The 23,988-nt window shown below is 39.3% G+C and overlaps 2 protein-coding genes across 16 annotated transcripts in view; one reads left to right on the top strand and one right to left on the bottom strand.

The window, feature by feature from the left end:
• The window catches only part of NRDC (nardilysin convertase), a 93,910-nt gene extending 88,535 nt beyond the window's left edge, over positions 1-5,375 (top strand). For all 4 annotated transcript variants that reach the window (XM_037745808.1, XM_037745807.1, XM_037745809.1 and 1 more), the window contains 8 exons: positions 202-340; positions 2,356-2,403; positions 2,682-2,734; positions 3,102-3,185; positions 3,697-3,787; positions 4,034-4,150; positions 4,943-5,032; positions 5,156-5,375. In XM_037745808.1, coding sequence (XP_037601736.1) covers positions 202-340; positions 2,356-2,403; positions 2,682-2,734; positions 3,102-3,185; positions 3,697-3,787; positions 4,034-4,150; positions 4,943-5,032; positions 5,156-5,353 — 820 coding nt within the window. In that variant the 3' untranslated portion in view covers positions 5,354-5,375. The remainder of the gene's footprint in view (positions 1-201; positions 341-2,355; positions 2,404-2,681; positions 2,735-3,101; positions 3,186-3,696; positions 3,788-4,033; positions 4,151-4,942; positions 5,033-5,155) is intronic.
• A 746-nt stretch (positions 5,376-6,121) lies between these two features.
• Positions 6,122-23,988, bottom strand: part of OSBPL9 (oxysterol binding protein like 9) — a 182,033-nt gene continuing 164,166 nt past the window's right edge. For 6 of the 12 annotated variants that reach the window (XM_017548748.2, XM_017548744.2, XM_017548747.2 and 3 more), the window contains 12 exons: positions 21,589-21,701; positions 21,358-21,476; positions 17,187-17,272; positions 13,201-13,372; positions 11,912-11,996; positions 10,599-10,709; positions 10,263-10,326; positions 10,006-10,146; positions 8,653-8,731; positions 7,915-8,006; positions 7,106-7,241; positions 6,122-6,874 (listed from right to left, as the gene is read on the bottom strand). In XM_017548748.2, the coding sequence (XP_017404237.1) occupies positions 6,800-6,874; positions 7,106-7,241; positions 7,915-8,006; positions 8,653-8,731; positions 10,006-10,146; positions 10,263-10,326; positions 10,599-10,709; positions 11,912-11,996; positions 13,201-13,372; positions 17,187-17,272; positions 21,358-21,476; positions 21,589-21,701 (1,273 nt within the window). In that variant the 3' untranslated portion in view covers positions 6,122-6,799. The remainder of the gene's footprint in view (positions 6,875-7,105; positions 7,242-7,914; positions 8,007-8,652; positions 8,732-10,005; positions 10,147-10,262; positions 10,327-10,598; positions 10,710-11,911; positions 11,997-13,200; positions 13,373-17,186; positions 17,273-21,357; positions 21,477-21,588; positions 21,702-23,988) is intronic. The other 6 variants (XM_017548751.1, XM_017548762.2, XM_017548746.2 and 3 more) reach the window with 3 other exon arrangements.

Genomic DNA, 23,988 nt, shown 5'->3' with positions numbered 1-23,988 from the left:
TTTTCTCTTTGGGGTTATGTGTTCTTACCAGTGAGAGGGCATGGAGCCACAACCCAGTTGTTACTAAACACACAATTGAAATACTGCTTGTGGTAGATTTTTTTTGAGGCTTGTATACAAAGCAATTGGAAAGGTGCTGTAGAAGGCCTAGCTATTTACAGTTTTTAGGTGCCTCAGTGACCCATACTAATTCTCTTGCAGCAAACTAAACTTCATGCCTCTGGAGCAGGAGATGCCTGTGCAGTTCCAGGTGGTAGAGCTGCCCAGGGGCCACCATCTATGCAAAGTGAAAGCTCTGAACAAGGGTGATGCCAACTCTGAAGTCACTGTGTACTACCAGGTCAGTTGGGGGTATTAAAAGACTGGTGGAAGATTCAGTACCTGACCCAGTGACCGTCAAGGCCCTTTTATAGTTACATCTGTTTCATGCTTGGGGCCATTTGTCTTCTTGAAGCAACTACATTTAAAAATTGCTCCTGTTGGTAAAATTGATCCTTTTTCAATCACAGTGAGGTATTGCTTTATTAATCACCTAAGTACTAATCTAGAGGGCCAGAAACTGAGGTGTGGATGGAAATCCCTACATGTGCCTCTGATAGAACTCCCAAGTAGCAGAAGGACATTTGTTAAGGGACAGAAGTAAACATAGCCAAACAATTAAGACACAGCAAACAGAATGACTACCAGAGTCATAAATGTTTTAAAGCACCTGAGAGGAAGGATTTATCACCTCTGTTTTAGGGTGACAACTCCATGGTCCAGAGCCTCTTACTTCTTGAGATCTTACCAGCTGGGTCTTAAATTTATTCCTTTTATCTTCAGATTCTGTGTTCTTTCCATGTCATTTTATTGGGGAGGGTGGTGTTTAAAGTAAGGAAGCACTTAGCAATAATCACAGTTAGCTAGCCCATAGCCTGCTTTAACCTGTGGTTGGTCCCACTCGCTTCTAGAACTACGGAGATCTTCCTTAAACCTGTGCATGTCTAGTCTGATTGCTGACTTCCCAAATTCTGGGGCTCCTATAGCTACTGCTGTCATCTTGGGTTCCCTGCATCAGGAATTCACTTTTTATCAGGTCTTGTGAAGATCCCTGACTGGGCTTTGGGTGGGATGTTCTGATTATCATCATCTGTGTCTTCTATTTCTGGCCCCGGGCCTCAGTCTTATTCTGACATTATCCTGGTGTGGTTGTCAGGAGCCAATTCACCTGCCCGAGGTCACAGTCATCTTTTGATTGTTAGTGAAGTTGTGTCTTGTCCTAGTCATCTTTATAGTTACTTTGATTCAGGAAGAACAGCAGTTCTGGAGCTAGGTTGATAAATTTTTATTTTTGCCCTGCTTCTTTCTGGTGCCTCTGTGGCTGTAGCATTCCAACCTGCAGTCTTTTCTAGGTTATGACTACCAGATCCCAAACTCCACAAATGGTATGGCCTAGGCTTTCTTAACCTAGTCTACATTTTCAGTGCCTCTGACTGCTTACAACCCCGGGACAGGAGAACCTCTCATTTTCAGCAGGATTTCATATTGTAAGACTGTTCACAGAAATGCTTTCCATCAGTCACCTCTTAGCACTAGCTTCTAGTACAAATTGTTTCCTTTAGGAAACCAAATTCATTCTCACATAGAGCACTGGTTTTGTTGTGGGCCTTTTAGAGGGAAACAGAAAATCTCAATGCTGACTAATCAGGGCTTGCAAAGGCACATAGGCATTAGCCTCTTCCACTGGTAAGTGGGAAACAAATGACTATGTCAGAGGACCCTATAAGATCCTGACTCTGGGATGCACTAGCAACATCCTTGTTTACTGGCCTCCTGCCCTTTCATTCTGAATGCATTATTTTGCCAATCTCGGCAGCTAGCATGTGATTCTAAAGCGTGACTTCTTCCTTTTAAGAAGTTTTCTTATCAGCTGGTTTTGTTCCTTGTGTGTGGCACGGAGTCTCTGTTTTCTGTCCTTCTGAGGAATAGATCCAGATACATTTTAGGATCCCCAAACATTTCCTGCTGTCTTCCTTAGGGCTTTGAATTGCAAGTACTTAATTTTAGAATGTGTCCTCTGGGTCCTTTGAGTCCTCTAGGCAGGATCTGGTAAAGTCAGATTATTAATCCCACCTTTCTTTGCACCTGCAATTCTATGCTAGTGCCAGGAGTACAAATGATCAAGCATGACTTCTGTCCTCATAGACCTTCAGTCTGGTGGTAAGGCAGATATGTAAACAACACCAAAGTATGATTAACTCTTTTGGGGGAGAGCATTGGTGGCGATACCTAAGTGGTTGCCTAGAATAGCTGGATTATTTAAAAGCCCTATAAACCATTGGATATTCAGTTGGCCTGACTACCTTCTCTTTACAGTCAGGTACCAGGAGTCTAAGAGAATATACTCTTATGGAGCTGCTGGTGGTAAGTGTATAAAGGAGATGAGGTTTTCAGCAGCCCCCTGACCCACTGTGAAGCCTGGCATTCTGCCTGGGATAGGGACATGGGGTGGTCAGAGACCTGTGATTTGAAAGTGAGATGGTCATTTACTGTTCTCACCCAGTATAAGCATGGACAGGAGGCCTGGGCCAATTAGGAAAAAGGCGCTAAGGGAGGCTGGACTTGGGAAACACTTTGGGGGAAGAAATGGAGGTTTCTCTGCTGGGAGGAGTTGGGCTGATGGGCGATATGTTGAATTACAGATGCACATGGAAGAACCTTGTTTTGACTTCCTTCGAACCAAGCAGACTCTTGGGTAAGTCTGCTGGCAAGGCCCTGAGCTCAAATAAGGGCCTAGGGCTGAAGTTTATCAGATACCCTTACTGAGCAGCCTGGTAGAGCTTCCTTCCATCTCATAGGGTGACACTTACTCATCTAAACTTTTGAAATTCGTATCTTGGACTATAATCAGGTTTTCAGTTTGATCAAGTTTCAATATAAGAAAAAGGCTAGTCTGTGTTCCCCAATTCAGGAGGTATGGCCACCTTAACATTTTTGGGTCCTGTCAGGACCTCCAGTCCCAGTAAGGATGGGCAAAAACGTTTCCCACTCAGATCTAATGCCTCCAAGGCCAGGGCCCAGATGACCACCTGAGCTCATATAACTTTTTTCTTTGGCTGTAGGTACCATGTCTACCCTACCTGTAGGAACACATCTGGGATTCTAGGATTTTCTGTCACCGTGGGGACTCAGGCAACCAAATACAAGTGAGTAAGGAAGTGAATAGATGAGTGTAACCTCCTATTATGGACATGGAGAGTAGCCAAGGGCTATGTGTGCTTCCTGAAACCTTAGGTTTGTTCTGTTTAGTCAGTGGAAGCTGGGAAGATGGTGGTTGTTATAGATGGCCTGTTCTAGGACTGATCAATAGTTCCAGTGGCCATTGTGCAGGGCTTGCCAATGTTTCTTCTCTTCAGGAAGACCTGAGGACAAGGAGGGAAAGGATGCTTGATCTGACATGCATGCTGAAACCTGTTTTCAGCTTTGGAATGGTCAAACATGGTTGTGACAGCTTCATTATGAGGAGACCAGGAAACTGGGCTGGAGGTGGGGTGAAGGGGAGGGTTTTGTTTTCTTCCTTTCCTCCACTTAAGGTGGAATACTGAGGCCTGGGAAAACACGTTAGCCTTTTTTCCTGGAAATACGTTTTAATTACTTCTTTTGGCTTCTGCCTGAGATCAGGTTTCTGATGACTGAATTGAAGGTGTTTTGTTTCAGTTCTGAAGTTGTTGATAAGAAGATAGAAGAGTTCCTTTCTAGCTTTGAGGAGAAGATCGAGAACCTCACTGAAGAGGCATTCAACACCCAGGTGACTGAGCCAGCCTGGTCTTTTGGCCTCTGGCCCACAGAAGCTCCCCAGTTACAAGTCTTAACTGGGCTATTTGTTGGCTAGTTTTTTAGCTTTGCAGCCCCACCTTACTCTTACCATAGTGTCCCCCTAGCTTCATCCCTATCATGCTGGCTCCATCACAAGCCAGGCTGGACAGGACCAGGTATGTTCTGGGAGAAGTGGTATGTTCCCACACCTGAGCATTTTTCTTTTCGGTGGGAACAGGTCACAGCTCTTATCAAGCTGAAGGAGTGCGAGGATACCCACCTTGGGGAGGAGGTGGATAGGAACTGGAATGAAGTGGTGACACAGCAGTACCTCTTTGACCGCCTTGCCCACGAGGTAACATGGTTTTCAGAATGAGACAGCCCAAACTGGTGAAGGTTCCTGATTCTACAGGAGTCACAGGTCCATGCAAACCAGCGTCGTGTGGAGGAGAAGCCTGAACACTAGCCCTGGCCTGGTTACTTGCTCACTTCTTGAGTTTTCAGACTGGCCTCTCTTAGCACCTTAGGTGGCCATGTGAGCTGGGTGCTAATCCTTACAACACTACCATCAATTTCAGTCAGAGAAGCTCTATTTTTGTGCTATATATTGAGGTTTACAAGATTTTGTGGAGAAAAAACGTTTTGCCATTTAAAGAAAATAGAGGACTCTTGTTTTCATGGCGTTCATTATTCCAGGTGCAGGTCTTTTGACAATTTCTATTCCAAAGTAGTAAAACCTGTGAAAAAGAGATCTGGATCCTGCAGTCCAGTGTGACTTTCGGTAATATATAGCCCCTATATGGTGAATTACCATAGGACATCATTGCTCTGTGATGGAAAGAGGTTATTCAACAAGAGGCTTCACCTTAACACACTCTAGTTTTCTTAATAGATTTCCTCAAGCCACAGTATGCAGTTACCATGTAATTGGGAGGTGACACTAATGAGATCTGGGTGCTGGGTTCAGTGTCTGGTATTTAGCTGTAATTATAGCATCTACTAACCTCTCTTGCCATTGTAGATGATTATAAAAAAAACGTCAAGGTATGCCAGAGCTTCATCATTCTGGTCTGGAAGGTTAGGGGTAACCTAACCAGAGCTATTTTCTTCTAATTAATTTATTTCCTATCCTCCCTTCATTTGTAAGATTGAAGCACTGAAGTCATTCTCAAAATCAGACCTGGTCAACTGGTTCAAGGCTCATAGAGGACCAGGAAGTAAAATGCTCAGCGTTCATGTGAGTATGGTTAACTCCATCCTTTGTAGGGTTGTCACTTACTGAGTTTGGGTGGTTATCAGAGATCTTAAACCCCTAAATCTGGTCAGCATATTTTTCACCTTTGTCTTTGACCTTTTTCAGGTTGTTGGATATGGGAAGTATGAATTGGAAGAGGATGGTACCCCTTCTGGCGAGGATTCAAATTCTTCTTGTGAAGTGATGGAGCTAACATACCTGCCAACGTCTCCTCTGCTGGCAGACTGTATCATCCCCATTACTGATATCAGGGCTTTCACCTCAACACTCAACCTTCTCCCCTACCATAAAATAGTCAAATAAACTGCAGTCGCATTGGCCTGAAGCAATGTGTGTTTTAAAATGTGTTTGTATTTTATGGAGTTAGTTATACTACTACTGCCTTTGAATTTTTGCACTGGCATCATAGCATTTGATTTACTTTTTATCCTTTCTTTGTTGAGACTAATAAACCCAGGGTTACTATAGGAGCTGGAGAAAAATTAATTATTAGCAGAGTGGGCCAAGTGAGACCAGAAAGCTTGCAGCAGCACTTCTCAGAAGCCGTGGCCTGCGTCCTGAGACTGAGAATCTACTTCTTTCAAGGCCCTATGAAACCAGTATATTGAATAACTAAATGCTAGGTATTAGTGTTAGTACCTAAATGCTAGGTACTAATACCTAGTTTTTTTTTTTTTTTTTTTGATGTATTTTTAAATAAAGATAGTATTTCCCTTCAGAATGAGCCATCTGCTGCTGTGGCATTCATTTTGTTGTATCTATTTTGGGTCACTGTGGGATGGGGATCCATATATACTCTTCCCAAATTCTCTAAGGCAGTAAGACATTTTTGGATAAAATGTTGGCAGGTAGCCCTACATGTGCAACATGAGTTTGGTGAAGATTCTGAGGAGTTGCCTGGCAGGGGCTAAAGACAGAACACAGAGTCTGAGAGAGGAAAAAGGAAAATAATCGATCCTCCATTTTTTTAAAGTGTCTTTTTGAATAGTTAGCTCCTGTATTCAAGGTTGTTAACTGGCTTCCAAGTTTAACTGTAAAGATAATAAAAGATGCATATTTTAAAAAAAGGTTGGAAAAAATTATGAAGCCTTAAGCACTAAGAATAATTAAACTGTAATTCAGGATTAGATACAATTTAATAATAGTTCAGTTCCAAAATAAAAGTTATTGTAGGTAAGACCATGAAATTTCCTAACACTTGATTTTAATACATTGTGCTAATTTTCTAAAACAACTCAGAGGAACCCATATTTACAGTAGGCAGAGTATGAAAAAATCTGGCATCAGGTATATTTTAATGTGTGTGTGTGTGTGTGTGTGTGTGTGTGTGTGTATACGTATGTGTTTGTATGTGGTGTGTATATAGATGTGTGTGTGTGTATGTATCCCAAGATTATATGGACTAAGAAACAGGTTGTATTTCTTAACAGCAGTACTAGAGTGTGGCGTTTCAGACATGGATTTATAAATGCTTTTCAACATGTGAGGTTTGGAAAAGGAGCAGACATCACCTTGTTTTCAAAACCTGAAGTTTTTCTCAGGACTGAAGTCAAAATCGTAACTGCCACAGAGGGAAAAGAGAACTTTTCCCACTTTAATTGTTCATCTGTGTCAGAAAGTCCAGTATCCCTGAGATAGGAACCACTGTAATAAGAAGGGAGTGAACAGGTTTCTCCCAAAGGAAGATCATTTCTTGCTGAATTATGCCTACTGCCCTGATCATCAGGTATAAACTTTGCATCTTCCAACCTAATGCTTGGCAGCACCAAGACGTTTTAGTAATGGTTCATCATAAACCCAACATTCTCCATCTTCATGAAATAACTGTAAGAGAAAGGGGGAGAATTTAGTTACATATTTGCTTTGTACTTCTATACTTATTTCATGTCTTCTCCCCGCCCTGCCATTAGACTGAAATGAGTTTCAAGTAGGGACCAGGGATCACCTTGTTTATTAACAGTGTTTGGCACACCACTTCTTTGACATTCACTGAAATAAATTCCTGCTCAGGTATAGGAGGAGTAGCACTTAGAAGGGTGGGGCAGGCAAGCTTACCCTTGTCTCCCACTGAATTTCCTTTTCCTTCCTTTCTCGGGCTTCTGCTCTTTGTCTTTCTTCAAGCCTGTGCTTTGCTTCAGTTGCTGCGTCAATGTCTCTGATTTTTAAGTTGAAAGTGACATCCTTCCAAAGGCTAAAACAAGGAGATAAGAGATGTTGGGAATGAAAGCCTACCACCACCCTTAATCTAGTATAGCACAAGTCAAATGGCTTCAAGTGCACCAGGGCACTGGAGTAAGGAACAGAGATAAGGGCTCAGCTAGTTGTCAAAGAAGGAAATAAGGGCTGCCTGATAACATGGTAAGGTCAACAGAAGAAAAAGAATAGGGAAGCTGAGACATTCTACTTCTGGCTCTGTGTCTTACTGTGCAACTCTGGGTCAATCAGCTTACCTCTCTAGGGCTTGAGTGTCCCTTATTATATACTGAAAGTGTTAGAGGAACTGAGAAGTTCCATTTCAGAAAAACTCCCGTGGATTTAACAATGTGGTGGAAAAAACAGTATGAACGGACAGAATAAGGATCAAGATGTAAATTATAGTGGCTTAAGGTAGTTAAGATATGGCCTTTATTCCCATTATTCCCATTTCAGGAAAGAAGGTAAAGAGAAGTTAGCTAACTTAGTCATCCACTACCACTTACTACTTACAAAGGTAGTAAGTGGGAGTTCTGACATATCAAACCTGGGCATTCAAACCGGGTCTATATGCTGTTAGGCTCTGCTCTACTGGTTCTAAAACCCAGCCTTGTGCCTACGCCTAGGCAGTTTAAGCATTGCAGCAATAGTTCCACTTAATGTCAGCTTACCTGCGGGATTCATACTCGTTCTGATCTTCCAACTTCCTCACTTTCTTCTTGATTATAGGCAACTTCTTGGTATCTACAAAGACTGTATTTTCCTAGAAAACAATAGAGGTGGATGAGGAACTAGACCCATAAACCCCTAATCTGAATGTTAAGCGCACTGTAGTGCTTTTGACATTTCAAATTCTCTAGGTCCAAAACATAGTTCACTGGCTCCTCCTGTTAATTTTATACCAGCTTTCCTCTTTGCTTGAGGAGAACACTGAGTGCACAGTAGTACAGAGTGCAAGTTCCTTGAAGGAAAGGACTATCTTCCTCATTTCAGTATCTCTGGTGCCAGGCAGTCAGTAAATTTTATTATACAAAATCTTTAACTGTGCGTCTAATGCAAACACACCGTTTACTGCTTCATTTTATAAACATATCACACATACCTAACATTTACTGGGTTCTTAACTATGTGCCAGGCATTGTTTTACACATATTATTCTCAAGTGTTTTGTTTGAGAGCAGAGAGAAAAGTAAAAATGATTATAATCAGCTATACTGCAGGGAGAAGGTGGGGGAAGGAAAGAAAAAGCGTGCCCTGAGATGACAGACATTATAGCTGTCTTACAGTTCAGCTCTAATGTACTATAGAAGGAAGTGCATTATAACAGAAGTACTAATGAAGGAAGCCAGAACAAGGGATAGGGTACAATCTAACGTAGCCTAAACAAGTGGCAAAATAGAGGATCTTACCCCTGTTGCATATTTTGCATACATCACACCATTCCATTCCCCTTCAATTGAGCAAAAAGACTTCTTGTCATTTGGAGAACTGAACAGAAAAGGAAATACTTGTGTTAAGTCTCAAGTTGAAAATTATTCTACCAAAGAATCTGCTCAACGTGGCCCAACTACAGAGTAGAGGACAGAAGAGCAACTGTGAAGTTTCTGACAAAAGTATCTTAACAGAACTGGACTCCCCAGGGCTAACTTTAAGAATGAGGGCCTTTAACAAGATGCTTATGAACTCGAGATCCCAGGAACAGTGGGTAGGGGCAAGAATGTCCTATTCTGGATGCTAGGACCATAATAGACTTGGCAAATTCCCTAACCTCAAGCTATCTACAGCCTAGTGGAGACAGACATCACCACTGAGATTCTAGGTGGTAAGTGCTGTGGTAAGCTTACATGGGCATTGGGGTTCAGGAGCAAAAAACTGCTGATGTCAGGGTCAGGGAAGGCTTTGCTTTAGAATATAATGCTGGAGACTAGGCTTTCATCCTCAGGTTGAAAGGGATCTCTGTGTCAAATGGTGTGGACACTTTCCCTGAGCAAGGATCCATTCTGCAAAAGCCATAACAGACCTCTACTTGAACACACAAGTATGGAATGTGAGAAGACTAAGCAACACAACAATGGCTTGGTTAGGAAGGGCAAGGCATAAACAAGACTGAAAGAGGCCAGAAAAGGGAGAAATGAACAGGGCAGAGGGAGGAGAGCTGCTATCCATGCCTGAAACTTTCTTTCCCACTGTCCCCTTCCCCCCAATGAAGGGCTTCAGAGGCAGAGAAAGTCAAGGTGGCATCACTATAGAAGTTCCTCTTCTAGGCTCTGGACCAGCCCAATTGACTGGCACTGTCATCTTCATTCATCTGACCCAAGAGTGTCAAATGGAAACAAGCCAGATGCCTGCAAAATGTGATGGTTACTGTTTTTCCCCAGCAAAGGCACAGATGTGAGGACTTGGAGGCATTGCTGCGAGGGTCACAAAATCCACTGTAACGACCAGCTCATGGTCCAGTCTGGCAAGAATAAATTAGGGATCCAAACTGGGGTTGGCTAGGCAACCTAGAAAGCCCTCTTTCAGTTCAACATCTCAAGTCAGGTTCTTAGGAAGGAAACCTATCAATGACTTCTGACTGCTCTGAATATAGGTTTTAGGTCTCTGATACGGGATTTTAACAAAAGACATGACACATCAAATGTGAAACAAGCTTACAAAGACAGAACCATTCTTTCATAGTCCTAATCCAGAAGCTATAGTTCAAGACAAAAGGCAATTATTTCAAAAAAGCTTTAGAGCTCTGAGGCAGAAAAAATACCTACAAAATCTCAGCAGTAATTCTGTGCTTCTTGCCCCCATAGAAGGGTTTAGTGTGGAAGATGATATTTGCACTATAGCCTGTTTTGGAACAATTAATATTGCATTCTCCTCCTAATTCCACCCAGGGCACTGTGAGGATAGACCTGCAAAATCAAAAGTTTTTAGGTAAGGCTGACAGTTAAGAGGAAATACGGGGAAGGGGGCATGTCTCAAGGAACAGCAGAGTCTACTGCTGCTCAGAGGAAATGGACACACTTGCCTTCCATAGCCATTGGGGAATGTGAGAATGTAATGTTCATCATAGTCTAGACATGAGACACAGCCTGTGGAGAGAAGGGATAGAATATCTGATGAGTAGTGTCAAGTGGCTACAAGGCTTTCTTGTTGAGTTGATGGATACTCCATTCAATTTAGGGACAACCTATCCAGTTCCCCTCCCTTGCTCTCACCCCCAATACCAATGCTTACTTGCTAACAACAACATCTAGTCTGGCTTTTGGGGCCATTTTCTTTCACTAGACAAGTGTCCACATCACACATTAGAATGACATAAAATTCTGTAACATGGTAGTCTACCCAGTGCCAAAAGACTTACCCTGCCCTATGTTATGAACCCCAATTGACATCCCAAGGAATTTTGATTTGGTCCAGATATGAGCATTGAATTGTATCTTCTTGTTAAAACACTCAGCATAAAAGGCTGAAACTGAATAGAAATTTTCAATTAGTACATTATATACCTACAGCCATCTCTCCAAAATCATGTAACCTGGGGAAATAACTTGCTTCATAGGGAAATCTTTTACATCTCAAACAGCCTCCAATTAGGCCAGGAGGTACCTACCTGCCTTTTATACCCTTTTCCCCAATGCGAGCATTCATTCAGAGCCACGTGGGCAGGACCATCCCTGAAACAATGCCGTGAGCGATCCAGGAAGCTTAAAATCAAAAGGGCTATCTGCTCTGGTCTGCAAGTATGCCCAGGCCCCAGCCCCAACCTAGGCTCATCCAGTGTTTCCAGTTTAATACTGCACTGAACAAACAAGATGTTGAGGGTATTTACAATTGACTCTCCATATCCATGGGTTTTATACCCACAGATTCAGCCAACTGTGGATCTAAAATATTCAGAGGCTGGGCTCAGTGGCTAACGCCTGGGAGGCCATGACAGGAGGATCACTTGAGGCCAGGAGTTTGAGACCAGCCTGGGCAACACAATGATACACTGACTCTACAAAAAAATAAAAAAAATTTGTTGGGTGTGGTGGCACATGCCCATAGTCCCAGCTAATTGGGAGGCAAAGGTGAGAAGATCATTTGAGTCTAGGAGGCTGCAGTGAGCTATAACTGCCACTGCACTCCACCCTGGGGGACAGAGCAAGATCCTGTCTCAAAAGAAAAAAAATAATAAAAGAAATACAGTAAAAATTTATATTTACATAGCATTTACATTGTATTAGGTATTATAAGTAATCTAGAGATGACTTAAGTATATAAGAGGGTATGCACATAGGTTATATGAGTATAAAACACATCATTTTATATAAGAGACTTGAGCATCCCCGGTTTTGGTATCTGCATTGTACCAGGAATATACTGTGTAGAAACTACATATCACTTATCTAAACTGCCTCACAGTTGCTGAGGTCTCCAGAGCACAAATTACTATATATAAGATGACTTTGGAAGCATTAAAAGTTGGTTTCCTAAATCCCTTCTTTTTATACATACTTAATTGGTTAAGCTAAGAGTCTGGAGCTTACAAAAGTAAAAGATATGAGGAACCAATCATTTCCATTTCAGGGAATAGCAAAGACACAGCTAGCCACACAGCCATGGAGCTTTTAATCACCCAGTTTAGACAGAAGAGTTTGAGAGCAGAGATTGCAGAGGAGCTCTGTAACTTACTGGGTGGATGATGGGAAACCTGCTCAGCCACGAATGTTACACTGTTTTTGGAAACCCAGGGAACTGGTCCTTCTGAAACTAGTTCCTGCAAGCAAATATAATTTTCTTTTGATGAGAAAACACAAATGACATTTCTGAGAATCTGATAATTGGGGTCTCTGCTCGCTCTACACACACCAAGCACTCTACATATATATCTCTACTGTAGCACTTAACTACAATATTTTAATTGCTTTGTGTCAGTCTCCCTGACTAGACTAAGACATTCTTAAAGGCAAGGACTGTGTGCCTAACTCAGGGCACACAAGAGTAGGTACTTATCAATGTCTGCCAAATGATTAAGAATAGACACAGACTTGTCTGTCTTCAATATGGACTACATGTAATGTGTCACTTGGAAAGGGAAATATATGGAGAATCATTTTACTGACAGATTATGATGTGTCAGGTGCTGTGGGCTATGGTTTTGGTTTTTTCAGTTCTAAAAGCCTTTTAACATGCATTTGAGTCTTACTTGCTGGTCATTTTCTTTAACCACAAAATTTTTTGGAGCCTCAGAGCCAGTTCTGGGTTACCTACTCTTCTGTAGCCATGCTGTCTTCCTAAATTTTATCCAATCCTAGAGCTTTAAAATGCCATATGAATACACTATAATCTCTGAGAGCCCCATCTCCATCTCAGACCTCTCTTAAACTCCATACTCTTAAATTCCAACTCCCTACTTGACAAGCTTCACAGACTTCTGAAACTTTCTATTTTATATTAGAACTTTTGATTTTCCCTCCTCAAATCCAATCTTTTCCTTATCAGTAAGTGACACTGCCACTGCTATAGTGCCCATGCTGTCTCCTGTTCCTTACCTCCCCCAATCCATCAATCATTTCTACCTCCAAAATAAAGCCTGAATTACCATGTCTCTTTTGGAACAATGTCAAAGCCTCCACGATGGTCTCTATGCTTCTATTTATGCCCCTTCTCAATTTATTTTTCACAAAATCATTCTAATGATCTTCTCCAGACAAAAATGAGATCCTGAAAAGCCATAAAATTATATTATGGCCTACAAGGCCTTGCAAGATCTGATTTCTACATCCCTATCCTCATCTCATCCTACTCTTTTTCCTCCTTCTCACTAAATTCAAACTATACTGATCTATCAAAAATTTCTTCTATGGGTGGTGACCATCTTTTGATCATTGTTTCATCATTATTATTTGCCCCTAAATAAAATGAAATCTTGAATCAGTATACAACTTAAGATTGTTTAAAAATGTCAATGCAGAACTCACTGTGTTCTCTTCCGTATCATTTGGTAATGTCCAATGACACTGAAAGATCTCGCCCAAAATGGGATTGTATGGCTTTTTGGCAACTGATCCTTTCCTTCCTGCATGAAAGGCTGAGAGGTACCATTTCACAACCTGAACCATTCGATCCTTGGGATCCTTGTGGTCACTAATGCTACAAGGAAGAAAGACAAAATTTAATGTCCTTCTTTTTGATAGAAGACAAGATGATGCAGCGATCCCCAGCAGGTCCACCTAAGTCAGGCTGAGAGGACTGAGGACCTAGGATCAGGAGCTAGCTCAAAGTTTCTTTTTAAAACAGAGGTATAATATATACAATTAAGTGCACTGGTCTTAGTGTTTTAATTTCAACAGATTTTTGGAGAACAGGTGGTGTGTTTGGTTACACGGATAACTTCTTAAATGGCGATTTCTGAGATTCTGGTGCACCCATCACCCGAGCAGTGTGCACTGTACCCAGTGTGTAGCCTTTTATCCTTCACACCCCTCCCACTCTTCCCCTCGAAGCCCCAAAGTCCACTGTATCATTCCTTTGCCTTTGCATCCCCCTAGCTTAGCTTCCACTTATAAGTGTGAACGTATGATGTTTGGTTTTTCATTCCTGCGTTTCTTCACTTAAAATAATGGTTTCCAACACCCTCTAGGCTGTTGTGAATGCCATTTTTTTGTTCCTTTTTATGGCTGAGAAGCATTCCACAGTGTATGTATGCCACAATTTATTTGCTATTTGACTGATGGGCATTGGGCTGGTTCCATATTTTTGCAACTGCAAATTGTGCTCCTATAAACATGCATGTGCAAGTGTCTTTTTCATATGACTTCTTTTTCTCTGGGTAGATACTCAGGAGTGGGATTACTGGATCAAATGGTGGATCTACTTTTAGTTCTTTAAGGCAGCTCCACAGTGTTTTCCATAGTGGTTGTACTAGTTTACATTCCCACCAGCAGTGTAGAAGTGTTCCCTTTTCACCTATCCACATTAACAGCTATCATTTTTTGAATATGGCCATTCTTGCAGGAATAATCTCATTGTGGTTTTGATTTGCAGTTCCCTGATAATTAATGATGTTGAGCATTTTTTCATGTTTATTGGCCATTTGTTTTACTATCATTAGCTTCATTTCAGAATTGTCTATTCATGTCCTTAACCCACTTTTTGATGGGATTTTTTTTTTTTTTTTTTTTGCTGATCTGTTTGAGTTCCTTGTAAATTCTGGATATTAGTCCTTTGCCGGATGCGTGGTTTGTGAATATTTTCTCTCACTCTGTGGACTGTTTACTCTGTTATTTCTCTTGCTGTGCAAAAGCTTTTAAATTTGACTAAATTCCATCTATTTATCTTTGCTGCATTTGCTTTTGGATTCTTGGTCATAAAGTCTTTGCCTAAGCCAATGTTCAGAAAGGTTTTTCCAAGGTTATCTTCTAGAATTTTTTGTTTTGGACACTAGTGGAAGGAATCTTCTAGAATTTTTATGGTTTTAGGTCTTAGATTTAAGTTTCTGATACATGTTGAGTTGATTTTTGTATATGTGAGAGATGAGGATCCAGTTTTATTCTTCTATATGTGGCTAGCCAGTTATCCCAGCACCGTTTGTTGAGAAGGGTGTCCTTTTCCCACTTTATGTTTGTGTTTGCTTTGTTGAAGATCAGTTGGCTATAAGTATTTGGCTTGATTTCTGGGTTCTCTACTCTGTTCCATTGGTCTATGTGCCTTGGTCTTAGTGTTTTGTTTGAGGATTTGACAAATGCATATATCGATTTAATTAATCATCACTTAATAAAAAAATAGAATATTTCCATTAATCCAGAAGGTTTCCACATCTCCCTTTGCAAACAATCACCACATCTTACCCTGAGGCTAATACTGCTTCTGGTTTCTAGTATCATACATTAAGTCCATGTAAGTGCATTGCTTAATTGTCAAAAAATTGGATATTTTCTCCATGTTATCAATTACTAATTTAATTCTTTCATAGGTGTAGAATATACCCTGTATGAGTCCAACTATTTTAAATTTATTAAGACTTGTATATGTTCTATCTTAATGAACATTTCACATGCAACTAGAAAAGACTACATGTTATACAATTGTTGGGTAGTGTTTAGAAAGGTCAATTGGGTCAAGTTGATTTGATAATGCTGTTTAAATCTTCTATAGCCTTCCTGATTTTTTGAGGGGCAGGGAGGTGGTGAAGGCAGAGGCTACTTGCTTAATCAGACCTTGAGGGAGAATTTGTGGACTTGGCTATTTCTCATTTTAGTCAATTTTTGTTGCTGCATGTGTTTTTAAGCTGTTATTAGGTACATACACATTTAGGAGTATTATTTATTCTTGATAAATAGATGCTTTTATCATTACAAAATATTCCCATTTGTCTCTAATAATATTTCTTGTCTTAAAAGTCTCCTTTGATACCAACACAGCTACACCAGTTTTGCTGTGCTTAGTGTAGCTTTGTCCATCCTTTTACTTTTAACCAGTGTCTTTAAAGTTTGTCTCTTGAAAATATCATATAGATATATCCTGCTTTTTTTTTTATCCAGTCTGACATGAAATGGAGTGTATATTCTATTTACATTCAGTGTAACCATTGATATAGTTGGGTTTAACTCTACCATCTTGATAGGTTTTCCACATTTCCCCTTTGTTCCTTATTCCATTATTTCTCCTTTTCTCCTTTTTTAGAAGTAATGGAGTATTTGTACTATTCTGTTTAATCTTATCTATTGGCTTTTGAGCTGTACTTTTACTTTTTTAAGACAGGGTCTTCCTCTGTCACCCAGGTTGCAGTGGTGTGATTATAGCTCACTGCAGCCTTAAATTCCTGGGAGTGCATGACCCTCTTGCCTTAGCCTCCCAAGTAGCTGGACCTACAGGTACATATCATCATGCCTGGCTTATTATTTAAAATTTTTTTTGTAGGGACAGGGTTATGCTATCTTGCTCAGGCTGGAATTAAACTCCTGGTTTCAAGCAATCCTCTCCCTTTGGCCTCCCAAAGTGCTGGGATTACAGGCATGAGCCACTGCACCCGACCTGTAAATAAAGTGGTTGTTTTGGGGGCCTCAAAGTTTAAATTCTCACACATAAAAACTACCCTTAAATCTCAAATCTATACCCAATGAACAACTGGTATGTTCCATTTTTACTTACACGTTACAAATAAATGCTTAAATTTTACTTTTAAAATTATCTGTTAATTTAAACACTGCCATATTTATTTAAATTTCTGCTTTTTGGGAATTGGTTATTCTTTTAAATCTTCAAGAAAAAAAATATATATTTATCAATGTCAGCCAATGTGTCTACCCAGCATGAAACTTCAGTGATATGTATCTGGCTCAGTAAACCATAGTCCAAGACTAAGGAATGCAGAGAAGATGAACTAACAACATTCCCCATTACAAAAAAATTTCTTGCTGCCAGCAAGGCAATGTAAACTCACCTCCTTGTAAATGAATTCACCTTTACATATATAATATTGCAAGCTTTATATTTAAAATTTATGAATCGTCTATAATTTGGATACTAAATTGTAAGCTCCTCAAGGACAGACACTGATGTTCCTTTCTCCAACTCTTAAGAAAGTGCCTAGCAAAAAACAGGTGCTTTAGAAAGGTTTGCTGAACTCAGATAATTAAACTTCATTAGGATATAGTACAAATAATTTAACAGTAATTGCCAGTACTGGCATCAAATAAACTTATACCGCTGGTCTTGTAAATATTGGCTACCTATTAATGGGTTCTTGAGAATTTTTTAAAGTGTTAAACTTGGTTGCCTAACAACATCACCTCCATATAACTTAATCAAACAGATAGGTATCCAGTATAAACACATTATTCAATACCACAAAATACCCAGAAATGTTTGAAAGGTGACAAGGAATCCATCTGTCCTGCAAAAAGGCAGAAAGCTATTGAGTAACATCTTTAAAAGTTGGAAACTACCATGTTCAGTCAAATACCTCACAAACAGGTCCGGATGTGCAAAAAAGTCTGCATACATTTCTAAAAGAGATCTTCTTTCAAGAATAAATGTTGGAAGAACTACCTGAAAAACATACACATTTGACCCTTGAAGAAATTTCTCTTCAGAGAAACAGATCTTTAGAAAAGAAAACAAAAAACCATCTCATTCAAATCATGGTAACATCTACCACATATTGCCCAGGCATGCTTCCAAAAACTAATGCTCAAACTGTTCAGATTCAGAAATGCCCATTAACCTGCCCAGCAGATCAAAAACAAAGAACGGGTTTTGAATGTTCAAATGTCACTTCCTCTATGCAACTTTCCTTTTCTCCCTGAGTGTACTAACATCAACAGACTACTCAACAGACTCATTCAGAGAAATCCTTTGATGCCTCCTGTCTGCTGGACATTACATATACATTATTTTATTATTTGTATATTACATACACATTATCTTACAACAGCCCTAAAGAAATTATTAGCCCTAAAATGAAGAAATTATCACAATGAAGAAATAAGAAGCCTGGAAAGGGTGAAAAAATTTTTCCACTGTCCCATTATTAATGTGGAATTCAAAACTGGATCTGAGTTTGGAGTGTATGTGCACTTTCCTCTCTACTGCTGTTGCTCTTATCATCATTAGACAAGTATATAGAAAATCTATGATAAGCACCTACAATCTAAGAACTAAGTTTTATTCACACCTGTGCTCTCATTACTATTTATACAGTAAGAAACTTTTAAATGAGCAATTAAAGGAAAAAACAAAAGGAAGAGGAGAATACAGACTGGGAACCAACAAACTGGGATAGAGGAAGACATGAGAAAGATGAGGATTAACCAATAAAAAAAGAGAAGAATTCCATTACAGAATGGGAATGGAAGAAGAGTTTTTGAAATGAGTATCAGCTTATCAATCATCCATTATGAAGTAGAACACCAGAGTAGGCAAAAATTTCTTCACATTTAGTAATAACTACATATCCACTATATTCAAGGTCCTTTGAATGCAGGACCTTGAATATAGTGGATATTCAAGATCCAGCCCAGTTGGAGGCTGGGCGTAATGGCTCACGCCTGTAATCCCAGCACTTTGGGAGACTGAGGTGGGCAGATTCCCTGAGGTCAGGAGTTTGAGACCAGCCTGGCCAACATAGTGAAACCCCGTCTCTACTAAAAATACAAAAATTAGCCGAGTGTGGTGGCTTGTGCCTGTAGTCCCCGCCACTCAGGAGGCTGAGGTAGGAGAATCGCTTAAACCCAGGAGGTGGAGGTTGCAGGTAGCCGAGATTGCACCACTGTACAGTCTCGGGGACAGAGCAAGACTCCATCTCTAAATGAATGAATGAATGAATGAGTGAATGAATGAATGAATGCAAGCTATGGTGGAAGCAAAGGTAAGTATGAGAGAATTACAAGAGCATTTAAATTGTAGATGGACTGTGACAAAAATCATACCATAAATGCTCTAAGCACCTTGGAAGTTCAGTTCAAGGAAATAACCATGTTCTGTTTGAGGGACCAGAATGAGGGCAGGGCTGGGAAGCAATTCTTTGAGGTGACACTAGAGAAAAGCCTTAAAGAGTAATGCTGTGATAAAAGAACAAAAAAAAAAAAAAAAAAAAAGAAAGAAAAGAAAGAAAGGAGAAGAGAGAGAAAAAAGACAAGGATAGGAAAAGGGGTGTGACAGGGATTAATCAGTGAACCAGTGTGGCCGGACATATAATGAAAATATAAAGTGGGCTGATGAACACAAGCTTAGAAAGGGACACTAAGACTGTAACACTTAGAATCTTTATTATTAGACTCTCAGCATTTATATTTTAGGTATACTTTTTTTTTCCATAGTACATGTAAATTCATAATCCAAATAGGGTTAGATTAGCAGGTAAGCTGATATACTGACTTAGTGCAACTTCTTACCACTTTAGGTAACTCAGAAATTATAAACCACCAAGTAAAAAGGCTAAAGAAGAAAACAGGGGTAAATATCTTTAATATATAAACAGCTCTTACAATTCAAGATAAAGATCACTACTCCAGTGATAAATGGACAAAGGAACTGAACAGCCAATTTAAAGAAAAGAGAATAGCCAAAAAACATTTTTAAAAAGTTTAATTTCACATGTAATTGAAATAGAAATATTTTTTCTTCTACTTGGGATTTTTCTGAGAACTCTCATTTAACAGATTTTCCTCAATGTTTGCAGTGCTATATTGATACATGCCATTATGTCAAACTGCTGCAACAATGATGAAGACAGCTGGCTTTGGTTGTCTTCAACCTGGGTTCAAGTGCTTGTTTAGTCTCTTCTTAGCCTCTGAGGAGGCCCTAAAAAATTAACTCACTCTCTAAGTTTCTGAAAAGGAAGATAATTACATGTCCTGCTTATATGTTAGGGTTGTTTTAAAGACTAAGTGAGGTTAAATGGGATGTGACTGTGTAGTATTTTTAAAAACTACAAAGTATTTGGAAAACAAACTTTTTGGGAAGTCTCTGAAGTGAGAAAACATTCTTAGACACAAATTTAAGGCATGATTGTAATAATACTTTAGACTGCATAAAAGGAATCAAGATTTCAGAATTTGTTGGCAATCACAGCCATCTGTCCCAATAAATATTTCAAATATTTTAAACACATTCAGTAAAAAATAATTATGATTAATTTCATAATATAACAAGCTTTTAGCAGCTATGGACTCAAATATGGATTTGCAGAGAAAATTGTATGAGGCAAGAATTACAACTTGACTGTGGCAAACATATTTGGTTGCCTCCCCACATCCATGCTTCACCCCTAATAGAACTCTGATTCAGTTCAGGTTCAGCTATGCGCTGCCATGGCCCTCTCCCACGTCTCAAGGGGTAAATGTGGATTAATTTAAACCAATCTTTGAGCATCTCCCTTGCCAGTGACAGGTTTAGGCACGAGCATATGCCTGATGCTGGCCAATGAGATTCAACAGGAGGCCTAATGGGTCACTTCTGGAAAAGAATGTCCTTCCTAATAACAGCGGCAACAACAACAACAGAGCCAGCAGCTGTGCAATCTAAAGATTACTGAAGCATTTCTAGGGACAAACTCCTGCAAATATTCTCCTACCTAGAACATTCCTGGTAAGTTTGTGTTGGGTTCCACAAATAAATGTTGTCCTTGTGTTTCTGTTCTCACTTAGATTAGGGGCATAAGGTTTAATTATAGACACTTATTTGAAGGTCTTATTAATCAGTCTTTTTCTTAATGGCCCTCTAAATCCAAAACAAAATGGAGTTAACTACTGACAAAGACTATAGCACAGGAGTTGATTTGGCTCTAACAAAAGTGAAAACCCTAAATTTAATAAATTCCCCAAAGCTGGGCAGAACACTAATTTAATCAATATGAAAGCTACTACAGTCCAAGCCTTCAAGACAAAGGCAGCAGTGGAAAGACTACAGGTTTTAAAATCATGGACCAGATTAGAATCTCAGTCTGCCACTTGATATGACTTAATATGACTCTGCCACATTACTTCACCTCTGAGTTTTAATTTCCTGATGAAGTTAACAATAATGCCTACACTGTGGTACTGTGGTGAGAATTAAGTGAAAGAGTGAGGCTTCAAGCACAGTGGCAGGAATATATAAAGGCACCCATACACCAGTCTCCTAATTCACGTGTGCACTCTGTTGAGAGCTCCAAGTTAAAATTCAAATTCACATCCAGACTATGATAATTTTGTATGACTCAATATGTGTCATACAATTTTACATTCACTACAGTCTCTTCCAATCTTTACAACAACCCTCTGAAACAGGTTACCGTGTGTCCAATTTGCATAGAGAACTCTGAAGTCCACAGAGGAAGAAACTCACTGAAGCCCATGCATGGTTTGCTAATAGCAGAGGCAGGATGAAAACACAGATCCTCTGACCCTAAGATTAGAACTCTACTAAATCTTAATCCATACAACTCATACACACTATTCTCTATGAAATTATCCTAGCTTCACTTATTTTATAATTTATAAAATTTTTACTTATCTACACATATATTAAATCACAAGAAAACACAAGTATAAACAGAAGTTATGTCATTTTACTACATTTGCAGGCACACTCACCATGCAATCACTGAGAATCCATACATACTCATTTAGACTTACAGCAAATTTGGTTCTTACCTTAGTAAGATCCATCCCAAGCCTAACCTGTGACAAGAGATGCATAATAACGCTCTTGTGCTCCTCCACGGACCCTGCCTCCGCATCATCATCTCTATCATCATGTGAATCGAAAAGGTCTAAAATAAAGCACATTTTATTAGACTGGTGCTAAATTGGGCCAATCTATGTTGCTACTAGAATTACAAATATTTTTAAAGAAAAAAAGTTAAATTCTTAAAGGTCACTCACCAGCATCGCTTGTTCCATTGGACATGGAAGAATTAAGTGATTCCGTGGTATCTGGGCGTTTTAGACTATTTCCTGAGCTGCTGTGTGTCAGGACTGAGGCAGATCCAGAAGAACTATAAAAACATTAATCACCTTATTAAGCTAAAGAAAGTAATTTAGAATTATGGTAAGCTAGACTTGTACATGCATGCTGGTTACATGCATGCATACATATGCTTTAGAATTCTCTCCTAGCCACCCTCATTCCAACATTGTAAAGTGTGATGACAGGGTCTCTTGTATTATCCTTTATGCATAGGACATGCTCAACATAGCCATGTTGATAGTCATGGCCTTGAAGTCACCAAAATTTAGTAAGATCTTTGCCTCTGCATTTAGGTTTAAAACTAGAGTTCATTTTCTGATTTTGTTACCGGGTATAAATCTAAATACGTCACATTTCTTGGCAACAATTCCAGAAACTCAAAAACAGCAAGTCTCAGAAAGATGCCTTGTCTCTATGTTTGAGATCCTTTGATAAAAGCCCACGTTGGTATTAACACTCTTCCTAATCATTAAAAAACTGTATTTGAAATTATAAAATAAATTATTTATACAAGTAAATTTACGTTAACTGGCTTTTATGAGCCAGTTAACAGGTCTAAAGAAAGATTCTTCTATTATTAATAGATTATCATATTTGTGCTCATATTTTATCCAGGGAAGTAAGTGCGTGTGTGGGTGTGTGCGTGTGTGTGTGTGTGTGCATGTATTTATATTTTTCTTAGAGACAAGGTCTCCCTATGTTGCCCAGGACGGATTTGAACTCCTGGCCTCAAGTGATCCTCCCACCTCAGCCACCCAAGTCACTGGGTTTACGGGTGTGAGCCATCACACTCAGCTGATATTTGCATATAAATAAAGAAAAAAAAAATAAAAAAGGCATATAATTTACTTATTAAATGTAAAAATTGAAATCAAATTTCTCACACTGTATTTATAAAATCGTACACATACAACAGTCTTATTACAAATCTACAGGTACGAAAACATATTATGTTTTCTAATCTAATCATTGTTTGGTCTTGTTACTTACCTTTTTATTTTTTTAAATTAATAAACTTTATTTTTAGAGCAGCTTTAGGTTTATGGCAAAACTGAACAGGAAGTACGGACAGCATCCCTATACTCCCTGTTCCTAAACATGCAAACCTCCAGATCAACATCTCATACCAGAGAGGCATGTTTCTTACAATCAATGAACCTACATTGATACATCATTATCACTCAAAGTCTACAGTTTACATTAGGGTTTACTCAAAGTTGCGTATTCTATGGGTTTTAATAAATATATGACAACATGTATCCACTGCTGTATCATACAGAATAGTTTCACTGCTCTAAAAATCCTTTGGACTCTGAATATCCTCAAGAATATTAGGATATTCTAAAATTAGAATATATTATGTATTCTAGTTTGCCCTGGTTATGTACCTATTTTTCAAAATTCCTTGAGTAACTAAATATTACCTCTTTGATAATTTAGTAGATTACAAAGTATTATAACTAAGGTCCAAGTCACCAGTTTTGAGAAGCAATGGAAAATATGTCTAAAAGACCTAGTTAAAAGAACCAAATTATCATTAAATGATAGAACTGGGGCCAGGCATGGTGTAATTCCAACACTTTGGGAGGCCAAGGTGGGAGGATCACTTGAGCCCAGGAGTTTGAGACTAGGCTGAATAACAAGGTGAGATCCCATCTCTACAAAAAATAATTAAATTATTAAATTTATTAGATTAATGATTAAGTAAAATAAATAAAATCATTAAATAAATCACTAAATTATTAAAATTGCAATGAGCCAGGATCGCACCTCTGCAAACACCTGGGCTCAAGTGATCCTCCCGCCTTGGCAACCCAAAGTGTTGGAATTACAGGCATGAGCCACCATGTCTGGCCTCAGTTCTATCATTTAATGATAATTTGATTTCTCTTACCTAGGTCTTTTAGACATATTTCCCACTGCCTCTCAAAACTGGTGAGTTGGACATTAGTTATGGTACCTTGTGATCTATACTACTCAATTATCAAAGAAGTAATATGCAGTTACTCAAGGAATTTTGAAAAATAGGTAAGTAACCAGGGCAAACTAGAATACATAATATATTCTAATTTTAGAATATCCTAATATTCAAGTGTTCTAAAGCAGAGCCCAGCTTGGGGGACAGAGTGAGATTCTATCTCAAAAAAAATTAGGCTGGGCGCGGTGGCTCACGCCTGTAATCCCAGCACTTTGGGAGGCCGAGGCGGCTGGATAACGAGGTCAGGAGATTGAGACCATCCTGGTCAACACGGTGAAACCCCATCTCTACTAAAAATACAAAAAATTAGCTGGGCATGGTGGCGCGTGCCTGTAAT

This window comes from Cebus imitator, unplaced genomic scaffold (assembly GCF_001604975.1).
Source record: "Cebus imitator isolate Cc_AM_T3 unplaced genomic scaffold, Cebus_imitator-1.0 Scaffold214, whole genome shotgun sequence".
In the NCBI taxonomy this organism is placed as follows: domain Eukaryota; kingdom Metazoa; phylum Chordata; class Mammalia; order Primates; family Cebidae; genus Cebus; species Cebus imitator.
The sequence above is the reverse complement of the archived record's forward strand: the minus strand, read 5'-3'. Positions and strand labels throughout refer to the sequence as shown.